Here is a 27,155-nt window from a genome sequence, read left to right as displayed (position 1 = left end):
AAATTCTACAAATTCTACAAATTCTACAAATTCTACAAATTCTACAAATTCTACAAATTCTACAAATTCTACAAATTCTACAAATTCTTCAAATTCTACAAATTCTACAAATTCTACAAATTCAACAAATTCTACAAATTCTACAAATTCTGTAAATTCTACAAATTCTACTAATTGTACAAATTCTACAAACTCTTACTATTTCTACAAATTCTACAAATTCTACAAATTCTACAAATTCTACAAATTCTACAAATTCTACAAATTCTACAAATTCTACAAATTCTACAAATTCTACAAATTCTACAAATTCTACAAATTCTACAAATTCTACAAATTCTACAAATTCTACAAATTCTACAAATTCTACAAATTCTACAAATTCTACAAATTCTACAAATTCTACAAATTCTACAAATTCTACAAATTCTACAAATTCTACTAATTGTACAAATTCTACAAATTCTTACTATTTCTACAAATTCTACAAATTCTACTAATTCTACAAATGCTACTAATTCTTCAAATTCATCAAATTCCACAAATTCTAAAAATTATACAAATTTTACAAATTCTACATATTCTACAAATTGTTACAATTAAAAAAATTAAAAAAATGCTAAAAATTTTGCAAATTTTACAAATTCTATCTTAAAACTTTAAAAATTCTTAAAAATCCTAAAAATCTTAAAATTATTAAAAAAAAAATAAAATCATCAAAATCTTCAAAATCTTCAAAATCTTCAAAATCTTCAAAATCTTCAAAATCTTCAAAATCTTCAAAATCTTCAAAATCTTCAAAATCTTCAAAATTTTCAAAATCTTCAAAATCTTCAAAATCTTCAAAATCTTCAAAATCTTCAAAAACTTCAAAATCTTCAAAATCTTCAAAATCTTCAAAATCTTCAAAATCTTCAAAATCTTCAAAATCTTCAAAATCTTCAAAATCTTCAAAATCTTCAAAATCTTCAAAATCTTCAAAATCTTCAAAATCTTCAAAATCTTCAAAATCTTCAAAATCTTCAAAATCTTCAAAATCTTCAAAACCTTCAAAATCTTCAAAATCTTCAAAATCTTCAAAATCTTCAAAATCTTCAAAATCTTCAAAATCTTCAAAATCTTCAAAATCTTCAAAATCTTCAAAATCTTCAAAATCTTCAAAATCTTCAAAATCTTCAAAATCTTCAAAATCTTCAAAATCTTCAAAATCTTCAAAATCTTCAAAATCTTCAAAATCTTCAAAATCTTCAAAATCTTCAAAATCTTCAAAATCTTCAAAATCTTCAAAATCTTCAAAATCTTCAAAATCTTCAAAATCTTCAAAATCTTCAAAATCTTCAAAATCTTCAAAATCTTCAAAATCTTCAAAATCTTCAAAATCTTCAAAATCTTCAAAATCTTCAAAATCTTCAAAATCTTCAAAATCTTCAAAATCTTCAAAATCTTCAAAATCTTCAAAATCTTCAAAATCTTCAAAATCTTCAAAATCTTCAAAATCTTCAAAACCTTCAAAATCTTCAAAATCTTCAAAATCTTCAAAATCTTCAAAATCTTCAAAATCTTCAAAATCTTCAAAATCTTCAAAATCTTCAAAATCTTCAAAATCTTCAAAATCTTCAAAATCTTCAAAATCTTCAAAATCTTCAAAATCTTCAAAATCTTCAAAATCTTCAAAATCTTCAAAATCTTCAAAATCTTCAAAATCTTCAAAATCTTCAAAATCTTCAAAATCTTCAAAATCTTCAAAATCTTCAAAATCTTCAAAATCTTCAAAATCTTCAAAATCTTCAAAATCTTCAAAATCTTCAAAATCTTCAAAATCTTCAAAATCTTAAGGGTGCATAGCACCTGTTGAAAAGCAAAACCCAAAAGCCATAAATATGGATTAAAATCTGCGCGCGCGAATTTCTGCTGGATAGTGTTTCAATTAACTTTTTGCAGATTTTCTTCAAAATCTTCAAAATCTTAAGGGTGTATAGCAACCAAAGAAGTGGTTGTCTTCTTAGTTTTAAAAGCTAATTTGTTTTTATTTATGACCTGCAGAATCACATATCAAAAATTCAAAAAATAAAAGGTTCATAGATTGAAAGATTGCTGCTTTTGAGATTAAAACGGGAATATTCAAATCTCGCGCAAATGTCAATCTAGATATGATGATTTTTCTCAAGTCACCATTGTAGCCCATTAAAACCACTATCAAAGTAGAGTGGAATGTCTCATATCGAAACCAGTTTTTCAGCTCAATTCCAACATATTCGATTCAATCATCAATCTAACCCACCGAATGGAAACCAAAATCTGACATGATTCCAAGCCGTGACGAGCCAACATTATTGACAGTAAACAAACGGCTCAAAATATTTGGCCTAATCTCATCACCATCATCGTAGGTCAGACAGAGTGAGCGATATGGTTGTGTTTGCCCTCTTGAAAGACTCCAAAACAGATTTTATTGCCAATTTTCGTGATTTACGATCACGCACCGTATTTTAGGTCTAAAATTAACTGGAGGGAAGAGAATAATCGAAAATGACGATTATTCTCTTCCCTCCAAATACAAACAAAAATTATTCTTTGAGATTCGATCACAAGCTTTTTGCGTCTAAAATCATCTCTTTACCTCAAAGCCGTAACGACTTGATGATAATTATTAGGACGTAAGAGAACAGAATGACAAACGACTTCCGTCACTGAATGTGAGGTAAACAGTGCAAAACAAGTGATTTTGAGCTAGTAAAACAAATCATTAATTCATAATACCGATTGCGGGTGCCTCGGATGAGAAAGCTTTTTTTCTTCGGGTATTGTGCATTGATGCGTGAAAACAAATTCACAATTCACAAGTCGAATGAACACAACCGGCTAATACAGATATCGTTGCGTTTGATTGTGATCAGTAAGGTGTGAAATTTTGTTGATTATATTGTCATCGGTAAAACTCGATGAACAGAAGAGCATTTTTTTTATTTAATAATTCATATTTTCGGTAGCAAACGAGTTGCGAAACGATTCTATCACGAATTGGAAAATTTGTTCCAGTTGGTTGATCAATGAATGGTTGAATTTCTTGAATCTTTGAACCTTTAAAATTTCTTGTATCTTTGAAAATACAAATCTTTGAATCTTTGAATCTTTGAATCTTTGAATCATTGAATCTCTGAATCTTTGAATCTTTGAATCTTTGAATCTTTGAATCTTTGAATCTTTGAATTTTTGAATCTTTGAATCTTTGAATCAAATTTGAATCTTTGAATCTTTGAATCTTTGAATCTTTGAATCTTTGAATTTTTGAATCTTTGAATCTTTGAATCAAATTTGAATCTTTGAATCTTTGAATCTTTGAATCTTTCAATCTTTCAATCTTTCAATCATTCAATCTTTCAATCTTTCAATCTTTCAATCTTTCAATCTTTCAATCTTTCAATCTTTCAATCTTTCAATCTTTCAATCTTTCAATCTTTCAATCTTTCAATCTTTCAATCTTTCAATCTTTCAATCTTTCAATCTTTCAATCTTTCAATCTTTCAATCTTTCAATCTTTCAATCTTTCAATCTTTCAATCTTTCAATCTTTCAATCTTTCAATCTTTCAATCTTTCAATCTTTCAATCTTTCAATCTTTCAATCTTTCAATCTTTCAATCTTTCAATCTTTCAATCTTTCAATCTTTCAATCTTTCAATCTTTCAATCTTTCAATCTTTCAATCTCTCAATCTTTCAATCTTTCAATCTTTCAATCTTTCAATCTTTCAATCTTTCAATCTCTCAATCTTTCAATCTTTTAATCTTTCAATCTTTCAATCTTTCAATCTTTCAATCTTTCAATCTTTCAATCTTTCAATCTTTCAATCTTTCAATCTTTCAATCTTTCAATCTTTCAATCTTTCAATCTTTCAATCTTTCAATCTTTCAATCTTTCAATCTTTCAATCTTTCAATCTTTCAATCTTTCAATCTTTCAATCTTTCAATCTTTCAATCTTTCAATCTTTCAATCTTTCAATCTTTCAATCTTTCAATCTTTCAATCTTTCAATCTTTCAATCTTTTAATCTTTCAATCTTTCAATCTTTCAATCTTTCAATCTTTCAATCTTTCAATTTTTCAATCTTTCAATCTTTCAATCTTTCAATCTTTCAATCTTTCAATCTTTTAATCCTTCAATCTTTCAATCTTTCAATCTTTCAATCTTTCAATCTTTCAATCTTTCAATCTTTCAATCTTTCAATCTTTCAATCTTTCAATCTTTCAATCTTTCAATCTTTCAATCTTTCAATCTTTCAATCTTTCAATCTTTTAATCTTTCAATCTTTCAATCTTTCAATCTTTCAATCTTTCAATCTTTCAATCTTTCAATCTTTCAATCTTTCTATCTTTCAATCTTTCAATCTTTCAATCTTTCAATCTTTCAATCTTTCTATCTTTCAATCTTTCAATCTTTCAATCTTTCAATCTTTCAATCTTTCAATCTTTCAATCTTTCAATCTTTTAATCTTTCAATCTTTCAATCTTTCAATCTTTCAATCTTTCAATCTTTCAATCTTTCAATCTTTCAATCTTTCAATCTTTCAATCTTTCAATCTTTCAATCTTTCAATCTTTCAATCTTTCAATCTTTCAACCTTTCAACCTTTAAATCTTTCAATCTTTCAAACTTTCAATCTTTCAATCTTTCAATCTTTCAATCTTTCAATCTTTCAATCTTTCAATCTTTCAATCTTTCAATCTTTCAATTTTTAATTTTTTCAATTTTTCAAACTTTAAATCTTTAAATTTTGCAATGTTTAAATATTTGAATCATTTGAATGAATCTTTGAATCTTTAAATTTAAAAATTAAGAAAAAAAAACTTTTTTAATTTTTATTTTTTTTATTTTTAAAATTTTTCAATTTTACCAACTTTTAACCTTTCTACCCTTCAATCTTTCTCATCTTATCTTTCAATCTTCCACTTTTCAATCATTTAATTATCGAGTTTAAAAATTTTTGACGATTGATTTTTTTTAATTTTTAGGCCTTTAAATTTTAAAAAAATTGAATTTTGTAAATTTTTGCAATTTAGATTTTTATTTTATTTTTTTTTTGGATTTTTAAATTTTGGAATTTTGACATTTTAGAATTTTTAAGTTTTTGAAATTTTGGATTTTTGAATTTGTTTAATCATTGAATCTTTCATTTGATTTTTTGAATTATTCAATCTTACAATCTTTCCATTTTTGTCCTTGAATCTGTAAACTGTAGAATTTAAATTGAGTGTTTGCTTGCCTTCAGAGTATTTCCCTTATCCTCTTAAAAGGGGGGAATATCAACGCTTCGCAATAGCTTTCCATCCCAAACTTTTTTTTTTAAATTCCGAAAAAAATCAAGCCAAATATTATCCTATTCGGTTTAAGATCAAGAGCAAAAATTGGACTTTAAAAAAATCTTTTTTTTTAAATAATTAAGCAAATCTGGCAACCCTGTCTTATGTGACGAAAACTTAAGTTGATTTTTTTAAAGGAAAGATCGTGAATTTGGTAGATAAGGACTGCCGAAAATGTTTTTAGTTTTTTTTAATTATGTGTTAATACTTGAGAAAAAAAACTGATCAACTTACAATAACTGGCAACCCTTCCATGAAACATCGCCACTCAAGCAAATTAAAGCAAACTTTTCAAATATTTTCATCTTATTTTTTTGAAAAGGTCGCTCAAAATCACAATCACCTGTAATAATATTGCACTGCTTAAGTTTTTTTGGTTCCAGTTTTTAGGTAGGAATCTCAAACTGAATCAATCACAGATATTTTAACAACACTGCCAAGAAGTAGTGTCTCATTTTCGAATGAAATATTTTTTTTTTTAATTTAAAAATTAAATTTTTAAAAATAAATTTTTTCTTGGTGTTAATCGTGACTTTTGATAATCTGGCAACTCTTACATTCTTTTTACTGCTTTTTTTAAGTTTCTTATCTGGCCATTCTGGCAACACTTTCAACAAAATATCGTCTTATTTTCAAATACAAAATCAGCTGATGATTTTGATATTTTTTTTTATTATTATTTTTTCGTAATTTTTTTAACAAAAAAAATATTTTAGGATTTTTTGACCAGCTTTACATACTAACATATTTTTTCTAAACTAAATTTCATATCAGTACTAATTTATAAACACTTTTACTAAATCATACTTCTTTTCCGCTTTTCTCATTACAGGAGGTCGGCCTGTCCTCGCTGATGTACATCCAGCGCGGGGGCGTCCGGATCGAGAAGAACCCCAAGCTCTGCTTCGCCAACACCGTCGACTGGGACGCGATTGCGCCGCAGTCGGAGATTTACATCAAGGTGAGTTTTGTATATTTTCTTAGATATTTTTAAGGTATTTTTTAAGGGGTTTGTTTAATAAATTTTTTCAATATTTGTTTTTTTTTTAAGTTTCGGTATCTTTTTATGAAAGTATTAAATTTAATATTCAAACAATTTTTTTAGACAACTTTAAAAATTCTTAGCGAAAAAAACACTTAAATTATGGCAAACAGACGCCAGTGACGCCAGAACAGCGCGAAATAGTCAAGTGCGCAAAAAGCATTAAAGTAGGGCGCCTTTAATTCTATTACGAATAGCGCCGTGGCTTTCTCGCTTGAACAAGTCACTAGTTTGCGTTGTTTTTGAAAGGTTTCTTCTGGGTTGAACCATGTTTGTTCGAGTAGGAGTGTTTTTGCAAATGTTAAAATTTTAAATTGTTTTAGGAAAAAACTAGTTTTATGAAATTTGATAAAACCGAAAAAAATCAAAATTTTCAATTCACAATCAAGTAGCTTACTCTGATTCTTATGACATCATACAAAAGTTATAACTTCATTCATTGCCGTCACACAGAACACAGTCATCAAAAACAATTCGCCTTTCTCCTCCATCATCTAGTTAGCCCCAGTTCGGGCAGTTAGTCAGCCCGTGAGTAAGTCAGTCAACCTTACTACCAGTTGTAGGAGGCACTGCCAAATGTGCGCCGCGTAGGCGTTCTCAATTTGAATCAAAACAATCTCTCCAGCAGACGACCACAGAAGAGAAAAACAAAAACAACATTAGCAGGCTACGACAACAGGTTTGTGTGTGACAGTTGTCACACCCTCGCACCATCACAAAAATGGCGGTGCCCGCGATGACTTCAGCCCAGACGGATGCCCTTAACCCTTGGCGGTAAAAACGGGAATTGTTGATGCTCCATCTTTTTCAAGAGGACAAGGGAAAATCTCCACGATATCCCACTTGTTTCACTTGTCCAACCAAAAAGTCGGCCAAGGGTTAAGGCCGCCTAACGGCATCTTGGCGTGGGCCATCTCCGCGGACTTTCATTCACAGAGACCGCGCAGTATCGTAGTAGGCCGCGAGACTTGTCACAACAGCTAGAAGCGACCGGATGCCGCCGACTTGGGTCGTCGACGCCTACTCCCCAAGCCGGCAGCTCTTGTTGACTTGCGTTCGGCCAACATCTGTCAAATTACCCCACGATTTTAATAAATTAATGAATGGGCCGCCGCTGTCGCGGCACAATTGTCATTCATAAATAACAATGAGTACAACCGCGCGCAGCGGTTGTGATGACTGCATTTTCAACTCTTTTTTCTTTCAGTCGACTTCAAAATAGGAAATGGAATCTACCCCGCCGCACACACGCATTCTTAGCCTACTACGATTAGGTTTCGGAGCCGATGACCAAATCGTGTGGTTCCTTTTATGGCCCCCACCCCAAATTCCGGCCCGGGGTTCCAAATTTGTTGACAAACGGACGGACGACGGGGGACATTTATGGGCATGGTTACTACGATCATTGATGGTGGCGCTCGGGTCGGCTGGCGTCATCCGAAATGACACCAGCCAGCCCCCGGGGGTGGAATTTGCGCTCCACCTACCCGCGAAGGAACTGATGACCGCATTTGCGCGGGAGAATTTGGGATTGTTAGTAAACTGTTGTTTTTGAAATTAATTGTTTTTTGAGTTTCCTTGAAAATCCCTTGTGGGACTGCTTACTTTTCCTGTCATTCTTGAACGACGAAAAAGCCTATTTTTTTCATAAAATTATTTTTATTAGGTCCTTTTCGGTACTGGGACCTGGTTAGGACCGAGTCGGCTTTTTGTAATTACATTTGACTTAATAATTACAAAGGATCTTGTGTGTAAATGTTAGTGGGAGGGGAGCCGATAAAAAGCCTAATTTTCTGTACTAAAAATAAAAGAAACAACTAGTAACACTTTTCAAAACAAATGCTGAAAAGTTCAACTTTTCAGCACCGAAATGGAAATTTGTCCTATAATTCTATTCAAATGATGTTTTCGGAATTGCAAAAAACGTTGTATGGAGCTCGTTACAAAACTTGATTTTTTCAGCACTCGTCGTATTTATCCAACTCGGTAGACCTCATTAGATAAATGTACGACTCGTGTTGAAAAAAAAACCTTCTTTTGCCACTTGTTGGATTAACTACTAGCTCAGTATCTATTTGAGTGCTAAAAAGTTCAACTTTTCAGCTCTGGTATTGAAAAGTAATACTTTTTGACACTGTTTTGTCTTTTCGACAAATAAGATTCAAACTTGGAAACAAACGTTTTAAAGAAAAAAGACCCAAAGAGTGTTTTAAAGTCTAGGCGAGCTTTTTACAAAAGAGGACATCGGCATTGATATACAGAAAATAAGTTTAGTTTTTATTTATGTTTGATATTTAATACATAATAATACTGTACTTGGAAGAACCAAAAGATTCTTTATATCAAATTTGGAATAAAAGGTCAAAGTATTAACTCAGGTTGGGAAATCGAGAATGTCGGAAAAAGTCGTGATTTTATGATTTTTCACATAAATCCGAGAAATGTCTAGATTCCCAAACAAACCCAAATAGGGGAAATTCTCGTATGTTTGGCAGGTTAAGCACTCGCTCCTAACTCCATCCAATTTGCTGATTTTCACTATTTAAAGAACTGATTTAGCAAAACTTTTGATAGAAACTTGCTTGCTCACTTCTTATTGAGCTATTTATCACTCGATTTCAGTTGAAAACGCTTTTAATTAGCTTTAATTGAATGTCAAAGTTCTGACCTGCCAACATTAGAGCTGGAATTAGATGCTGTTCCCCTAGTAGTTTATGCAACAAGTTGCAAAAAGAAGATTTTCAGCACGTGTCGTAAATTTATCCAACGAGGTTCACCGAAATCATGATTCAAGCCTTTTTAATAGTTTTACTTAACTTGTTTCTCATTTTCTAAGCAAACCCGGAATAAAATATATGAATGAAAATTTAAATGATCCTGGAATTTTTTGAAATATAAAATTTTGTGATTTCTACAAGTTTGTAACTCCCTAAGATTTTCTCTGAATCAATATCATAATTAATATTTTGATATTTTTTTTTATTTTTATAAAAAAGTTGTTCTTTGGTGAATGTTAACTTAATTTTAAAGCAGTTTTTGACGATTTTCAACCATCTTTTTGGTAGGAAATTAGTATATTTTTTGTAATTTTCTTACATTCGGGATTAGCTTGAAATGCGAAGGTTCGATTTGAGAATATGGAGTTCTGTGAGGCTTCGGATTTTTACATGTTTGTATGAAATTTTGTGTATAAAAAATACTAAAGAAGACATTTTTTATAATTAGTTCATCAATACAAGTCTGCGTACAGTTTTGGATATATAAATGTTCAAAAGTCTGTATCTTGAAATAGTTACAGTCTAAAATTAATTTACTCAGAGTTTTTATTCGATTGCTACAAAAACCAAATAAATAACGCAAAAGATTTTTTTTTAAATTCTCATTTTTGAACATGCTTTAGATCACAAAAAATGCCATCGTTTGAGTTATGCTTAGATAACATGATAAAAAATTAAATGATGAAAAAATTTCTTGGATGAACACCTGTATTACCAAGCTTTGACAATCTCAGAAAACTTTTGTTTTGCTGGGATATCAATAAATCTCTTCTAAACTTGCTGCAAAGGCATTGAAGGTTGCACATGAGCTGATTTAACGGCATTATTATCTTGTTTGTTTATTTTCCATTTGGGTAAAATTTCGTGGGTAGCTTTTCTATGACCAAAGAAGCTATTTTGCATCATTGGTTTTGCCAATTCAACTCTCAATACAAAAGTTTGTAAATATTCGAAAATTTGTACCTTGGAAACGGATTTTTTTTACCCGCAGTGAAATGTTTTCCGTTGAGTTATTTTTTTTAATATAGATTATGTAATAAAAATGAATTTAAACAATTTTTAAATGTTGAATTGAAAACTTTTTTTCAAAGAGCACCATTTTTAAATCATACCCAACTTTAGTTTGATTTTGAGATTTGTAAACCTCTAAAAGCTGGAATTAATCCTATAAAACAGTTTCAGAAAAAAAACAATATTTATTTTCAGTTTTTTTAAAACAACACTCAAATTTTAAATGCGAAATTCAAGCCCGAGTTTAAGATACGTAAACCACGCTAGAAATTTGCTGATCTCTTCAAAAAAGATATTTAAAAAAAAATTAAAATCAAGAATAACATTCCAAAAGGGGCTTTGAAATTGATTTTTTTCCATAATTGCATTTTCGTCGATTTGCATGATAACACATTTTTGGTCTTTTGAATGGGGGAAATATGTTTCAAGTTAAATTTATTTTAGAAAAAATCGAATGTTTTTGAGCCATATTTGTTTTTTGATGTTACTAAACATTTTCAATGCTCTTATTTTGATAATTTTGTGAACTATTGTATGAGAGCAATTCTCTGAGATTTCGGTCATTATTTTTTTTGTATTTTTTAATTTGGCTGAAACTTTTTTGGTGCCTTCCGTATGCCCAAAGCAGCTATTGTTTGTTCATTTAGTTTGTCCATATAATTTTATGTTTGTTCATTAGTTTGTCCATATAATTTTCCATACAAATTTGACAGCTGTCCATACAAATGTGATAAGTAAAAATTCAAAAATCTGTAAAAATCGGAATTTTTTTTATCGAATTGGTGTCATCGGCAAAATTGTAGGTATGGATATGGACTACACTGGAAAAAATGATGCACGGTAATTTTTTTTGATGATTTATAATTTCACTTTTTGTCACTGAAACTTGATTGGCAAAAAACACTATATTAATTTTTTATTTTCTGATATGTTTTGAAGGACATTTAATGCCAACTTTTCAGGAATTTCCAGAATGGGCAACAAATCTTCGACTGAGTTAAGATTTTTTGAATCAATACTATTTTTTTTTGAAAAAAACGAAATATTGGTCGCAATTTTTTTCAGTTTTATTTTTTGATGTAAATTTGAATTTGCAATCAAAAAGTATTTTAGTGAAATTTTGGATTAAGTGCACCGTTTTCAAGTTATAGCCATTTTTTGGAAACGTTTTGGAAAATAGTCGCAGTGATTCATTTTTTTTAATTTGTGCCCATGTTTGCTATCTATTGAAAATAATATTTTTGATAAGCTAAGAAAATTCTCTATATTTTGCTTTTTGAACTTTGTCGATACGACCCTTAGTTGCTGAAATATTGCCATTCAATGGTCTAAAAACAGGAAAATTGATGTTTTCTAAGTCTCACCCAGAAAACACGCCATTTTCTAATGTCGATATCTCAGCAACTAATTGTCCGATTTTCAATGTTAAAATATGAAACATTCGTGAAATTTTTCGATCTTTTCGAAAAAAATATTTTCAAAATTTTTAAACCAAGACTAGCATTTCATAAGGGTCAAACATTTAATATTACGCTCTTCTAAAATGTTAGTCTTGGTGTTTTTTGCAAATCAAGTTTTAGTGACAAAAAGTTAAATAAAAAATCATCAAAAATTTTTTACCGTGTATCAGCATATATTTTACAGTGTAGTCCATATCCATACCTACAACTTTGCCGAAGACACCAAATCGATCAAAAAATTCCTTCAAAAGATACAGATTTTGAATTTTCACATATCATTTTTGTATGGCCAGCTGCCAAATTTGTATGGAAAATTGTATGGACAAACTAATGATGCAAAATGGCTTCTTTTGGCATACCGAAGGCACCAAAAACGTTTCAGTCGGATTAAAAAATACAAAAAAAAATCGAATGACCGAAATCTCTATTGCTAAATTTAGAAAACAAATCATAAAGAAACCACTCCTGTCAATCGTCAACCTATTTTTCCCTCAACCAGTCATATTTTGCGTGCAGTCCCCACGCACCAGAATCGCGTCGCGTCGTCGTGGCGTTTTTGTTATTTTGGTCAGGTGCTATTTTGGCACCTGATGACCATTAGGTCGAACTTATTTTAAATGTTGCGATCGGTGAGGGGGGCTTGGGTCATAAAAACAAGTCTAAACTTAAGACGGATTACCTCTTATTTGTTTTTGGCTCGTTGTCGTCTATTTATAACCCAAACCCGTGACGAAATAAAGTATTTTTGGATTATATGGTAATTTGCTGAGAACTAACTCAAACCTCTTTTTGCTAGTGACTTCCAGAAGTTTTATTGCGTCGAAAAACGTGAAGAAATTCCGAAAACAATTCCAACTAGCGTGCACAATTTATGGTCGTCCCATCTGCTCTAAATTACACACACTTACTAATCGTCGTCACAGAAGAAGTAAGAAAAAGAGTTGTTTAATTTATCGCGCGAGTTGGGTTTCCGTTACGCGCGAGAAAAACTAATAGATTTGAGCCTTAATCGTCGATTGTTAAATTTGATTACGACTCAGATAAATCCCAAGCCCATCCTCATTTAGCTGCTAGTGAGTGTGAGACAAAATATGTCACACTTAAAAAAGAGGTTTGAGCGTCTGTGTGAGAAAATGTCTGCTCGAATAAACGTAAAGAGTGAGCGAAGAAGAGAAGAGTGAAATATATTATAATATTATAATCTAATTATTCAGATTAAGCGACTAAAGACCACAGAAAGGCAAACACACTCACTCAAACACACACACACATTTGAGTCGAGTGAAATCCTTTAAAAATAACGCACATCTAAATCGTTTTAGTGGATCCACTTGATGAAAATGAGCTATTTTTAACAGAAGCAACGTCGTCTGTGCCAGAAAGCCGAGTCAGCAAAAACACGTTAAAAACAACAAAACTGAGAGTCTACTTCGCCAATTTTGAGTCGCATTTTCGTAAACAAACAAAAAACAGCTGACACGACGGCGGTGAAAGTGGTGCGCGTTCAAAAAAGGCAAGAAGAAAAAACGTTTTTTCTAATCGACGCCGCCGGGGCTCGAGCGCGCGCCCTTTGATTGAAAGGGGGCGCGCTTACCTCAAGCATTATGAGTTCCAAAAGCACATTTTTCTGCTCAAATGACGATCGAAGGTGTGTGACGCAGGGGCAATCCGCGCATGATAAGTGTTACGAAATTGGCACCGAGTTGAGATCGAATCGCTTCTCTTTCAATCAATCAGACGATTTGGCGAATCGCGCAGCGTAGCGAAGTCACGCGACACGACGACTACGGCGAAAACGGCTTTGGTCAACTGACTTGGCCATCGTTTTAAAGGGGAGGGTGGCGACAACGGCGTTATTTGTAAAATTTTAAAAGTTAGGGTGGTACTTTTATTTTTTTTGCAATATATTTTTTCTTTTTTTTTTGTTTAAATTTGTCATAATTTTAAAATTGAGATCGAGATAAAAAAAACCAAAGAACCACCCCCGCAGGGGGTGTTCCAACGCGGAAGAAAAAGTATCCGGTCATGATCCCACAGAGAAAAAAGGGCACCTATTTGACCCTCCCGTTCCCCACCCTGGGCCAGGTCAGAAATCCCGCTTGCATCCACGCTGCTGATGTTTTGATTTTCTTTCTTCTAATCTGACCACGAATGGCTCGTGACCGGGCGACGACGACGATGTCGCCGATGTTTGAAATCAATCATCCGTGTAGTAATACATTGAGCTTGGTTTGTGAATCGGCGTCATCGTAAAAAGTGCTCGGAAGAATGCATGAGCTGGGAGAGTGGCAGGACCCTTTGAGTGATGGGTGAGAGATTTTTTTTTTCAAATTGGAATTTTGAGTAAAAGTTTCAAATAAATATGGTGATAATGAAACAATTGACAATTTTTTTTTATAGGCATTCAACCACTCAAATTTGAATAAAATTGGGTTGCAGAACTCTAATTTGATGATAAAAGTTTAAAAAAAAAAACGAAAAAAAATCTTCGTGATTCGATTATTCGCTTTAAAAGTAAAATACTTCAAAATTTGTCTGAAAAATCAGAAGAAAAAAAAAATCTTCTGAAAACACTGCAAAAAGTGTTTTTTGCTTGAAAAATAAATTTCTAAATATTTTTTCTACTAATGATTGCATTTTAAAACCATTTTTCATTCATATGTAAAAACCATGGCTCGTTATATCAATTTTTGTACTTTGGTCAGAATCGAGGGACATAAAGTTTAAAAAAATATCAATTATTTGCAAAATATCAATAAATTTATGAAAACATGTTTCGTTCCTTTTTTGTCTGTGGTTCCGAAATTCAAAATTTGTAAAAAGTATTGAAAAAACTATTTGATCAAAAAAACAAAAATAAGCATTTTTAAATGTATTCTGAACAGTTTAAACCAATTCTACATGTTTATGCAGTGATAATCAAAATGTTATCAATAATAAATTTTTGCCCACTGATTTTTTTTGGGAAAATTTTGAAGAACTAAGGGGTTTTGGACAAAAACTTGAAATGACAATTTTAATGGCCTTATAGCTTTTTGATAAAATGGTGTTTATTTTTTGAGAATGTATAAAATATGATAACACAAAATTTTTAAATTTGATTTTGATGCAAAATCAAATTGCAAACGAAAACTTCACACACTTTCAGATAAAATGAGCCGTTGAAAAGCTTTAATTTTCGAAATATTTTGAATTTTTTACATTTTTAAAATAGTTTTTATAGGACAAGCACCCCTGAAAGAAATTATTTTAAAAAGCTTAGAAATCTTCGTGCAATTTTAAACTATAATGCTTCGTAAAATTTCATTATTGAAAAATATGAGTCTTTTAGAAAATTGTCTGAATTTTCCTCAGTTTTGTTAATTTCATTTCAGGAAAACTCTTACTTTATGATTTTTTTTAAATTGCATTTTTTAAAATTAAAATTGCCTTTGTCTTCAAAACAGTACCTTTTTGTCTAAATAGGTGTTGAGTCATTATCGATTCAAAAAAAATGTATTCCCATATTTTTGACAGTTTCGATTTTCCAAAAATAAAAAAAGTGAATTTTTCAACTCAGGTTCCAGATTTTGCTCTTTATATGTGACCCTAAATATCTTCGTGATTTGATTTCTAAACACAGATAAAAAGCACAATTTTTGAAGGTTGAAAATTTGGCTGGTTGATTTCATCTAAAAAATGTTTCAAAATCTGAATTTCAACAGAAATTGATGAAAATTTTACCGGTTGCTATTGAGAAATTCTCCGAGATTTCGGTCATTCGATTTTTTTTTGTATTTTTTAATCCGGCTGAAACTTTTTTGGTGCCCAAAGAAGCCATTTTGCATCATTTGTTTGTCCATATACTTTTCTTTTCAACATTCGTGAAATTTTCGGATCTTTTCGAAAACAATATTTTCAATTTTTTAAAATCAAGAATAACATTTGAAAAGGGCCAAACACTCAATATTTCGCCCTTTTGAAATGTTAGTCTGAATAAAAAAAAAATTTCGAAAAGATCAGAAAATTTTACGAATGTTTCATATTTTGACATTGCAAATTGGACCGTTAGTTGCTGAGATATCGACATTTGAAAATTGCGGGTTTTTTGGGTGAGACTTAAAAAAATACATAATTTTTCCTGTTTTTAAATCTTTGCACGAAAATATCTCAGCAACTATGGGTCGTACCAACAAAGTTCAATAAAGCAAAATATAGCGAATTTTCTCAGCTTTTCACAATTATTTTTTTCCAAAGTGGGCAATTATGGGCACTTATTTTAAAAAATAAATAACTGCGACTATTTACAAAAAAGTTACCTGAAAATGGCTATCACTTGAAAACGGTGCACTTTATCATAATTTTACTAAAGTACTTTTTGATTTCAAATTTAATTTTACATCGAAAATTGACGTTGGTATTTGTTGTCCTCTAAAACATATCAGAAAGTGAAAATAAAATAAAAATAATGTTTTTTTTCCAGTGTAGTCCTTATCCATACCAACAACATTGCCGAAGACACCAAATCGATCAAAAAATTCCTTCACAAGATACAGATTTTTGAATTTTCACATATCATTTTTGTATGGACAGCGGCCTAATTTGTATGGAAAATTATATGGACAAACTAATGATGCAAAATGGCTTCTTTGGGCATACCGAAGGCACCAAAAAAGGTTCAGTCGGATTAAAAAATACAAAAAAATCGAATGATTGGAACCTCGGAGAATTTCTCAATCGCAACCGGTAAAATTTTCATCAATTTCTGTTGAAATTCAGATTTTAACACATTTTTTAGCTGAAATTTAAGTAAAAAAATATAAAATATGATTCGATTGTCAAGAGATTTTATTATTCCAAGTTAAATTTCTCTGAAGACTTTGGATACTCGAGTCTGGTTTGTACAATTATGTTTGGAGGACTTCAATTTTAATCATCAAATGTTAAGAGTAATAGTTTTGTGGAATTTTTATTTTTTTAATAATCTTTTTTTATTTTTGGGCGAATCCAGACTTCTAGATTGTACAATTATTTCAAGTACAGTCCAGACTCGATTATCCAAAGTTTCTATTATCCTTAGTTCGTCTATCTGAAGGTTTGTATGGGACTTGGGAAAATGGAATCAGGAACAAATTTTTTTTCGCTTATTTTTTATTTTTTCACTTTTAACATTAAATTTGAGTTCTGCGACCACATTTTAATCAAATTTGAATGGTTGATTGCCTATAAAATTAATATTTAATCGTATAAAATCAATATTTTATCATCATACGCTCAACCCTCGGTGGTTGGTCACTTTTTCGTTTGACACTTTTTGTACCCCGTTGGTTGGTCAAAGTCAATCTAAAAAGTGACGAAATGTCACTTTTTACACGGCGCTCACGCACACTATCAAAACAAACGTTTCGTAGTGAGTGTGAACTCCGTGTAAAAGGGGTGTCAAACTAAAACGTGACCCCGTTCGTTTGACAACAGTTGGTGTCAAACCATCGGGGTTTGAGTGTATTGGATTTAAATCTTTGTATGGTAGTTTAGGGGTCATCCTAAAGCTCAACAATCAAAAATAAGAGAACGAAAAAAAATATTTTTCGTAATTCGATTATCCGAAGTCCAATTTTGCCAAAGCTTCGGATTATCGAATCTAGACTGTATATAAAATAAACTTCTCTTCAACTATGAAAGAATGATGGATTTAACATTTCTAGTCTTTTCGTTTTTTCCAACAACTAAGAAATTGATTTGAAATCTAATTTAAAGTGAGAAGTAAAATATATTTTTTTAATAATAAATGTTTAATTCAAAATTCAATTAAATTAAAATATCGAAACATCACATTTCAATTTGTTCGGTAGCCAAATTTGACACCTCAATCGCTGGCGTCGCTGGTCGATGTTGTCAATGTGTTACACTTTTACTCAAAGTGATGGGTGCCATTCGGGTGGGGAAGGAGGAGGAAGCATCGGAATGACGGAATGACGGCGTGGTCTAAAATTCAAATTATTTAATTGTGACACATTCGTGTCATGTGAGAGCTCTTCTTTTCTCGCCCCTTGCGGACGAGTCAATCCGTCGAGCGTCGTGCGCCAACAAATTTTTCGTTTTAGCTTTGTGTGGGGGGTAACATTTGGAAGGGGCTTATTTGGGAAAAGTTTTTTTTGTGTTACTGTAATTTTAAGCTTTAAGATTGTTTTGAAAATTTATTATTTTTTTCAAAAAGCCCTTTTCAAATGTGATCCCACCAACGTTAGTAAATTGCTCTATCTATTTCGGTTTGGTTCCTTCTTCGAAAACAAAAAAAAAAGTCGAAAGTTTAACGATTGTTGGACGCGCGCGCGGCAATGTCGCGGTTTGTTTTGGCTTTTTGCTTCTTCTTGACCAAACTGGCCGGCCTGACTGAGCCTGTGACTGACAAACCATAGCCCGTCACGATGACACGGCGGTGTCACATTTTTGCTGTAATCTTCAGTTGATCCCCCTCATAGACAATCGAGCAGAGAGAGAGAGGGAGAGTATGTCGTAAAAGAGCAAACACAGTGGAATGGCATTCTAAACACGGCTTGAGTGAGTCATTTTAGTGTCAAAATTGGACGAAATCTACTTCAAACATTTTTCTTTTGAAATTTCCAATTAACTTTCAAATGTCACACGTTCCGTTCACGCGTCAGTGAATTTGTTATTGAATTCAGTGAATATTGAATGCAAATTCTAAAAAAAAGTCAATGCTTCATAACCTTGAAATCCAGCTGGTCGTAGAATTTCAATCATATGGCTTCCGGACTTTGTCCCTCCCCGGCAACACAGAAACAAGAAAGAATCCTGCCCAGCCTACCAGACACGGGAGACAAGTTTCGAAATTTGAATTTCAAAAAACCTTGTGGTGCTCCTTGTTCCGAGAATCGAAATCCATCGGTAATTTCAACAACCGGGACAAATTATAACCAAGAAAGGCAGAGTCAATGGGCTAAAATTTGTCAAAAATCAAAATTTCTTTAATTTTTTTGAAATTACGAAATAAGCTGTAACTACCCTAAAAAAAATGTTTATTTAAATTTACAAAAGTGACACCAACCTAAACCGCAGGATAGACGCAAAGGGACAAGTGGGGCAAAAGAAGAGCAGTGTTCTCATTCATCATTCATTTTTGATTATCCATTCATAGATTCTTCGTGCATAATAGACGCTGGCAGCAGTGAGCGACACACACTATACCTACTTCAAAGCGGTTCCCAGTGTGACCATATCTGGTTCAGGGTTGCCGAACTAGGCCAAAAATGTCCTCGATTTTTTGTTGTTTCTGGTTGAAGGGACTGAAGCTTTGAAACAAATTAATGAAATAAAGTGCATTCTTCAAGTAACTTAACTCATTCCTCTTTACAAAGCTAATGTTATGTTGTTGCTCTATTTTTCACGAATTGTTTTGCTTTCGTATGTCCGTTGTGTGAAACCCATCCAGCCGTCAGTGAAGCAATTATTCAAATTATTCCAATAATTATAACTCTGTTTCCGAGAAAACGAACCAATAAAACAAGAAAAAAACGCCACCCAACCTAAACAGCGCCATCGTATAGATTCAAACAAGACATTTACTCTGCGTGTGTGTGTGTGTCTATCTGTCCGTCTCTAGCGCACACGCACGATCAAACGACGCACGATTTCACACGCACACGCATATTTGTCATTTTATTGTTACACGCATAACTTGTCTTATGCTTGCCTCTGTCGGCGCAACCTTTGACTGCTTCTTAGGGTTTTGCTTTGTTTTCTTATTTATTTGTTGTTTGTTTGTGTTTTTACTTCCGAATCAAATTCCAATCGGCAGCTGACTCTTTCTTTTCTGGATTTTTAAACTCTTTTCGATATTTATTATAAATGTAGTTCAATGGTTAAATATATTTTTTTACGATTCAAAATTTTATATAACATTTAAGTTTAAACTTAAAAATTAACCTAAAATGAAACCACCCCAAACCAATAACAGCTCAAAGTAGAGTTGTCAATCGGGCCACTTCCGGTTTTTTGGCGATTATCAACACGATTCATATGCGTGCAGTTTTGATAAACGAAATTATATGTGGGTCATTCCAGGTCAACTGAGTACACTTTTGGACTCGACCTTCACCGATTTGGACCAAACTTGAAAGGAACGTTCATCTATCCATAGTTAACAGAAATCCCAAGTTTGGTGCTGATTGGACCATCCCTCTATTTTCGGTACCGCCCTCTTTTTTGACGATTTTCTAAAAAACTTTTTTTTCTTTTAATCATAACTTTGCAAATACTAAAGCAAAAGACTTTCTATAGGTTGCATTTCATAAAAAAATTTCTAAGGAATTCAATACAAATAATATTTTAACCCTTAAATGCCCACTAATATTATATTTTAACGTTGTAAGTAATAAAATTCAGTTTTGAGCAATTTCTTATATTTTTATTTGTTTTATTTTACCACCCTCGTGTTCCCCGGACAATTTTACATAAGAATCAATGTAGACCTCAAACTAAAATGAACTATTGACAAGATACAGCGATTTAACTGAAAAAAAGTTTAATTTTACGCAGCACTCGGAAGTACACTTACAACAAAAAGGGATGAATCCCGCATAGTTCGGTTTTTATATGTGAGAGATTTGAAGATTTGAATTCATAGGACAGAATGCAGCGTAAAATCAAACTTTTTTCAGTAAAATCGCTGTATCTCGCCAACAGTTCATTTTAGTTTCAGGTCTACATTGATTATAATGTAAAATTGTCCGAGAAACACGATGGTGATAAACTAAAACAAATAAAAATGTAAGCATAGGTCAAAACTGAATTTTAACACTTAAAACGTTAAAATATGATATTAGTGGGCATTTATGATTAAAAGAAAAAAAAAGTTTTTTCCGAAAATCGCCAAAAAAAGAGGGCGGTGCCAAAATTAGAGGGATGGTCCAATCAGCACCAAACTTAAGATTTCTGTTCACTATCAATAGATGAACGTTTCCTCCAAGTTTGGTCCAAATCGGTGAAGGTCGAGTCCAAAAGTGTACTAAGTTGACCCATGTAGTATTTCATGTAAATGTTTCTTTGATTTTTTGAATTGATTTCTTTAACACAAATTGTTAAATAAATTTTGTAATAATTATTTTCTCTCTCTCTCTCTTTAATTTCAGGTAATTGGATCAAGTAATAATCCGAAAAAAAAAACGAAGGGAAAACTTGTGATAAGTATAACAAAACTAGCGAAACAATCCTTTAAAAAATAAATATAATTAAATATAAATATTAATTAGGAAACATTCAAACTTATTTATCTTTTTATTTTTGAGGAGCGCTTTTTTTTCTTCTGGATACTTCTCAAAGCTTAAATATTTGTTTTCCCCTTTTTTACATTAACTTAGAGTAACGCAACCACATTAAATAAAATATTCAATACCTTTATTTTTTTGTGCCAAATAGTGAAATAAAACTGAGTTACACAATTTAAAAAGTTTAATTTTGTAAGGTTGAAAATTTGATGGTTCAATATTACCACTTCTTTGTAGAATTTTATCCAATTTAAACAAAAGTGAGCGCTGTCCTCACTCACTCGCTTTCAGACTAATGTGTAGGTGCGCACTAATCAGGCAAAGAAAACAAATGTCTTGAGCTTCAAACAGATTTTACGCCAGCAAATGGTTAAATAATGTACACAAACATATAAATTAAGCAGTCGAGGACATTATTCGTCAACTTTGATTGTTGTTCGAGTATTGGTGTTCACCTCAATGATCTTTAACCCTCTACAGCCCATTTTTTTGATTTTTTTATTTTGACCCTGGAGGTCATTTTGAGCAACTTTTGTTCTACAGTCACTTTTTAAATTTTTTTGCTTGTTTTTCACATTTTCTGTTATAAAATGGCACCATTATTATTTAAATTGTATAAAAAATGCGTAGAGGCATATTCTGGGACACTTGAAAAATCACTGCATACTTTCTTTTACTTTAAATACAGGAACTGTTTGTAAAAAACACAGCCAAATTGACCCCTAAAAATGACATTTTCAAAAACATTGGCAAAGTCACATAAAACAAGTAAAACTTCCGACCCATGAATTTTCTAAAATTTTAATAGTTATTGCAGCAAAAGTCATCACAAACATTCTGCCAATTAAAAAAAAATGCAAGAAGAGCAAATATTCGCAAAATTAATATTAAAAAATGTCTAAGAACTGACTTTTGTAAAGCGATGGAATGTTGCTTATAAGTATTTCTAGCCCTTTCAAAGAACTATATATTTTCTTTAAAGAGCCGAATTCACGGGATTCCCCGGGAAATGTGTTGAAAATTTCCCATTTCCGGGGATTTTTGTTACCTCGGGAAATTGGATACTCTAGTTGCATTTTATGTTGCATAAAAAATTGTTACACAATTTGAAGTTTAGAAAAAAAGAAACACTTTTCTTTAAAAATTTGTTTCGGTGCAGTCCTAGTGAAGTCCTCATCCACACCAATTTTGCCGATTGAACCTCATTGATCTCAAAATTTTTGCAAGAGTTACAGATTTTTGAATTTTCATATACAATTTTTGTATGGACAACTGCCAAATTTGCAAGGAAAATGATTATAAAACTAATGAAGTAAAATGGCTTCCTTGGACCTACAGAAGGCACCAAAATAAAAAAAAAAAAAAAAAATACAAAAATCTAAAATTTTCTGAGGTTCCATGATTTTTATTTTGTCAAAGTGTCCAATTTGAAGGAAAATACGGATTTTTCATGTATTTTGAAAACGCAATTTTTTCTCGAAAAAAAATCTCAAAATAATTGTTTTTGCTACATCGGGATTTTTTTTCATATATTTCGAAAGTAATTTGACGCACACATTTTTGAGAATACTTAATTTTGTCGCAACTTTTTCGGAAAAGTACAAAAATAATCCGGATTTTTACAATATGGGTATCAAATGATCGGGATTGTTTCATAGATTCGAAAGTAATAAATTTTTTTTTTGAAAATACTAAAAAAAAATTACGTATTTTCGAAAAAATACAAAAAAAATCACTTGTTCTTAAATATGGGTATTAAATGATTGGGAGATTTTCATACATTTCGATTGTAATAATATTTTTTGTGAAATACTAAAAATTTTCACAAAACTACGTGTTTTGGAAAAATACTAAAATTTAAGATTTTATTTTCAAAAGTGGTATAAGGCCGATGTAAATATTTGCAAAAAAAAACTTTCTGCAATACTAAACACCGAACATTTTTAAAAATTCAAGAGATGTTCAAATCAACCCAAACATGTTAAAATGATTTTAAACGCAGGGGAATGCATTTTAAATCAATTTCAGCTGACTGCACTCAAATTTCCATTGAAATTTTGAAGTTTTTTGAATTTTTTTTGCCTTCTGATTTTTCGGGCCAATTTTGAAGGGGGAAGACAAAAACTTCAAATAAAATTTATATCAGCCTAACATGATTGGGAATTTTTCATATATTAAATTTTCACAAAACTACGAATTTCTTGAAATTTTTTTTGGGTATCATATTCTGATTTTGTTGTTAAAAGCTGAAGTTTTTTTTTTTATTTAATTGCGTAATTTTGTGAAAATTTTGAGTGTTTTCACAAAATTCGTGTTATTTTTTTGAAGTGTTTAAAAAAATCCCGATCATTTAATACTAATACCCGTATTGTAAAATAAAACTTGAATATACAGTTTTTTCTTCAATTTTACGAAGTTTTGTGAAAAATACTATTTTTCAAACAAATCTGTTACAACTTTCGAAATGTTTTAAAAAATCCTGATCATTTAGCACCCATATTGTTATAAACCTAAAGTTTTAGTTTTTTTTTCGAAAATACGTAGTTTTTCGAAAATTTTGAGTATTTCACAAAAAAATATTACGATGGAAACATATGAAAAAATTCCGACATTTTGATACTCCTATTGTAAAAAATAGAAATTTTTAGTATTTTATCGAAAATCCGTAGTTTTATGAAAATCTTGATTAAACACTTGAATATTTAGTATTTTTTTTCAAAAATACGTAGTTTTGTGAACATTTTGAGTATTTCACAAAAACATATTATTACTATCGAAATGTATAAAAAAATCCCGAACATTTGATATTGTAAAAACATAAATTTTGAGTAAACATTTGCAAATATGCAAGGTGTGTATCTTTTAATGTTGAAGACATATTTTTTTAATTTTCAGCAACAGTTACCTACTTGAAAATAGTAGTTTAGGCAACAAGTTGCAAAAAGAGGATTTTTTCAGCACGAGTCGTACATTTATCCACCGAGGTTCACCGAGTGAAATTTTATGTCAAATTTTCATGTATTTTGTCAATAAATCGTTTAAATCAAAAAAATGTTGAAAAGTGTTACTTTACGAAACAAGTGCTGAAAAGTTCAACTTTTCAGCACCCATTTGAGTGCTGAAAAGTAGAACTTTTCAGCATTTATTTTGAAAAGTGTTGCTATTCGATTCTGTTATTTTTGGTACAGAAAAGTAGGCTATTTCGTCGTTCAAGAATGACAGGAAAAGTAAATAGTTTCACGACGGAATTGCAAGAAGAAATTTTTCTAAACAAAATTCAAAACAAATTTCACTTTGTCTGCGCTCGGCTCCCCCCCAAATCAATCAACAAAGTGCATACATTCTCGATCGCCGCCGCACACTTTGATTTGTGCATTTTTCTTGCCGTCTTCTTCTTGTTTTATGTTTGCGTAAGATTTTGTGAATGAACCGCCGAGACTTGTTGGTGGTGTGAGATTTTTTTTTCTTCTTCTTCTTCATTCAAGCTGTCAATTCAAGCCGATTAAGTTCAGTGCAAACAAGGGGCTACTCGAAAAAAAACAACTTTGTTTACATTTTTGTTGATACCGTGTTGTTTTGTGTGTGTTTGTGGTGAGCAGCTCTGGACTCTGGTATTCAAAATTGGTTGGTTTTCTTTTTCTTACTACTAGTTTTTTTTGAGTAGGAAAACAACTTTTGAATGTGAGTTGGTGGCCATCTTGGGGGTTGAATACAAATTCGGACAATTTTATAGCCCCGACGAGGGTTTCATTCACAGAAATTTGCTACGTGATAACTTTTGAATTTTTATTTTTCGGTGGTCTTTTCGGTTGAACTTATTTTTAATTGCCCACCCAAATGGTTGCGCATCAGTGTTTAATTGTTGTGTTCAAAAATGAAGACAATCTCGTCTAGATCAAATTACGCGATCACGATAAAGCAAAGTGAAGAGCACTGACGCACTAATAAGACTTAAATTAGCCGCAAATTTGGCCCATTTGAACCCTTACGAAAAAAAAAACCAACCACCAAAGAAGACAACAATCCGAACCCAGATAAATGAGACCTAGATAACGAACGTTGGAATTCTTCGGGCTCTGGTAGCAAACACGCAACCACACAAAACAGATTGACTGGCCCCGATAATGGACATATTTCGAATTCCAAACTTAACATTCATCACATGAGGCTGTTTGAGCGTTAGTTTGCTGGATTTGGTTGACTGAAGTTTAGCGCCATCAAAATTAAGTTCGGTTGAATGCCTGAATTTAAAGTAATTTAAAATAAACATATTTTAAGTTATTCCAAATGTTGCTCGAGGTTTTGTACTGCTTGATTTTTCTGTCCCCTAAAAAATATGAAAAAAGAATAATAAAAATTAAAAAATAAATAAAAATAAAATAATAATTTAAAATAATAATATTTTTGTATTTTTAAAAAAGTTAATTAAAAATCGTAAATTTTTTCCGTTTCACATTCTCTGAGTAGTCCTCATCAATACCTACAATTTTGCCGAAGACACAAAATCGATCAGATTTTTTTTTCTTTTTCGTACCTTTTTTGTATGGACAGCTGCCAAAATTATATGGAGACTTGTACAGGTGAACCAATGGCACAAAATGGCTTCTTTGGTCATAGGGAAGGACCTCACATATTTGAACAAAATCAAAGATTACAAATGAAATCTATTTCCGGTTTTGAGGAGAATTGCTTACTTTTTCGAATAATAAATTCTTGAAATGATTATTGCTTTGAATAATAATCCTAAAATTATTTCTAACAAAAAAACATTTCATGCAAATCACGTCCAAGCACGATGACAAAGCAAAAACGAATCATATTTTCAAACCTCCTCCAAATAGCTGAATGAATGAAATCGTGCGCTCTGGCAAGACTTCTTCATCTATTTATGTGCTCGTTGTTGTTTTATTCATTTCAAGAGTTGCGTAAAATTTATTTGTTTTTCACGCCATTATGATTGTCACCGCCGCCGGTCGTTGTCTTTTTCGTCGATTAAAAAGTACTACGCTAAAAAAAAACAAGTTGTGAAGAACAAAAAACAGTTCCGAGTTTCTTGTCATGTGTTACGCACTTTAGAGAAGAAGAAAAATGAAATGAAGTGTCGGTCTAACGATTGATCTTGGGGGAAGAATGAAAATAAAAATAAGAATGAAGGAACTGTTTTGAATAGAGCACGATGTTGGATTATTGTCAACCACGACGATAAAATGATGCTATGAAACGAGCTTGTATGTATTTTTTTATGATCGATAGAACAAGTGTTTATATTTTTTATTGAAGTCGGAAATTTGATATATTTTTTAATTGTTATTTTGACGATTGCGTATTTCGAAGAATTTTGAATCCAAATAGCAAACAATTAATTTTTCAAATTTATTTCCCAGTTATTCTTTAATTAATCTTATGGCGTTTAATTTTTTTCAACAAAAATAAAATTTATTGTAGTTCAATTTCAATTTAGCTTTTAATTTAATGAAACACAATAAAACTGTTCAATTTTGAATTTATTAGAAGAAAAAAATTTCTAAGAATTTTGAAGAATTTTAGCAATTTTTTAAGAATTTTTAAAGATATTTTTAGATTTTTAAGATTAAAAAAAAATAAAGAACTTTTAAGAATTTTTGAGACTTTTTCAGAATTTTTAAGAATTTTTCAGAATTTTCAAGAATAAAAAAAAAATAAGATTTTTTAAGAACTTTTAAGAATTTTTACAAATTTTTAAAAATTTTAAGAATTTTTGCAATTTTTTTAATTTTTTAAGAATTTTAAAGAATTTATTAGAATTTGGAAGAATTTATAAGAATTTTTATAATTTTTTCATAAATTTTTATGAATTTTAAAATTTTGAAGAACTTTTTAAAATTTATAAGAATTTTTATGAACGTTAAAGAATTTTTATATAAAAAAATCTGAATTATTCGCTCTACAGCATTGCCTTGTCGTTCTCGATAGCGAGATTCCTACTCGAAATAAGGTGTCCGAAGGCTTGATTATTGATTTTTTAAAGAATTTTTAATTTATTTTTAAGAAATTTTAAGAATTTTGAAGAATTTTGAAGTATTTAAAGAATTTGGAAAAATTAAAAAAAAAATTAAGAATTTTAAAGAATTCTAAAGAATTTTGATGATTTTTTGAGACTTCATAAGAATTTAAAAAAAATAAGAATTTTATAGAATTTTAAAGAATTTTTAAGAATTTTTAAGAATTTTTAAGAATTTTTAAGAATTTTTAAGAATTTTTAAG

General features: G+C 30.9%; 1 protein-coding gene across 2 annotated transcripts in view; it reads left to right on the top strand.

The window, feature by feature from the left end:
* The window catches only part of LOC120422667 (insulin-like receptor), a 97,603-nt gene that overhangs the window by 26,769 nt on the left and 43,679 nt on the right, over positions 1-27,155 (top strand). For both annotated transcript variants that reach the window (XM_039586172.2, XM_039586173.2), the window contains exon 3: positions 6,189-6,317. In XM_039586172.2, coding sequence (XP_039442106.1) covers positions 6,189-6,317 — 129 coding nt within the window. The remainder of the gene's footprint in view (positions 1-6,188; positions 6,318-27,155) is intronic.

Source organism: Culex pipiens, chromosome 2 (assembly GCF_016801865.2).
Source record: "Culex pipiens pallens isolate TS chromosome 2, TS_CPP_V2, whole genome shotgun sequence".
NCBI lineage: Eukaryota > Metazoa > Arthropoda > Insecta > Diptera > Culicidae > Culex > Culex pipiens.
The sequence above is the reverse complement of the archived record's forward strand: the minus strand, read 5'-3'. Positions and strand labels throughout refer to the sequence as shown.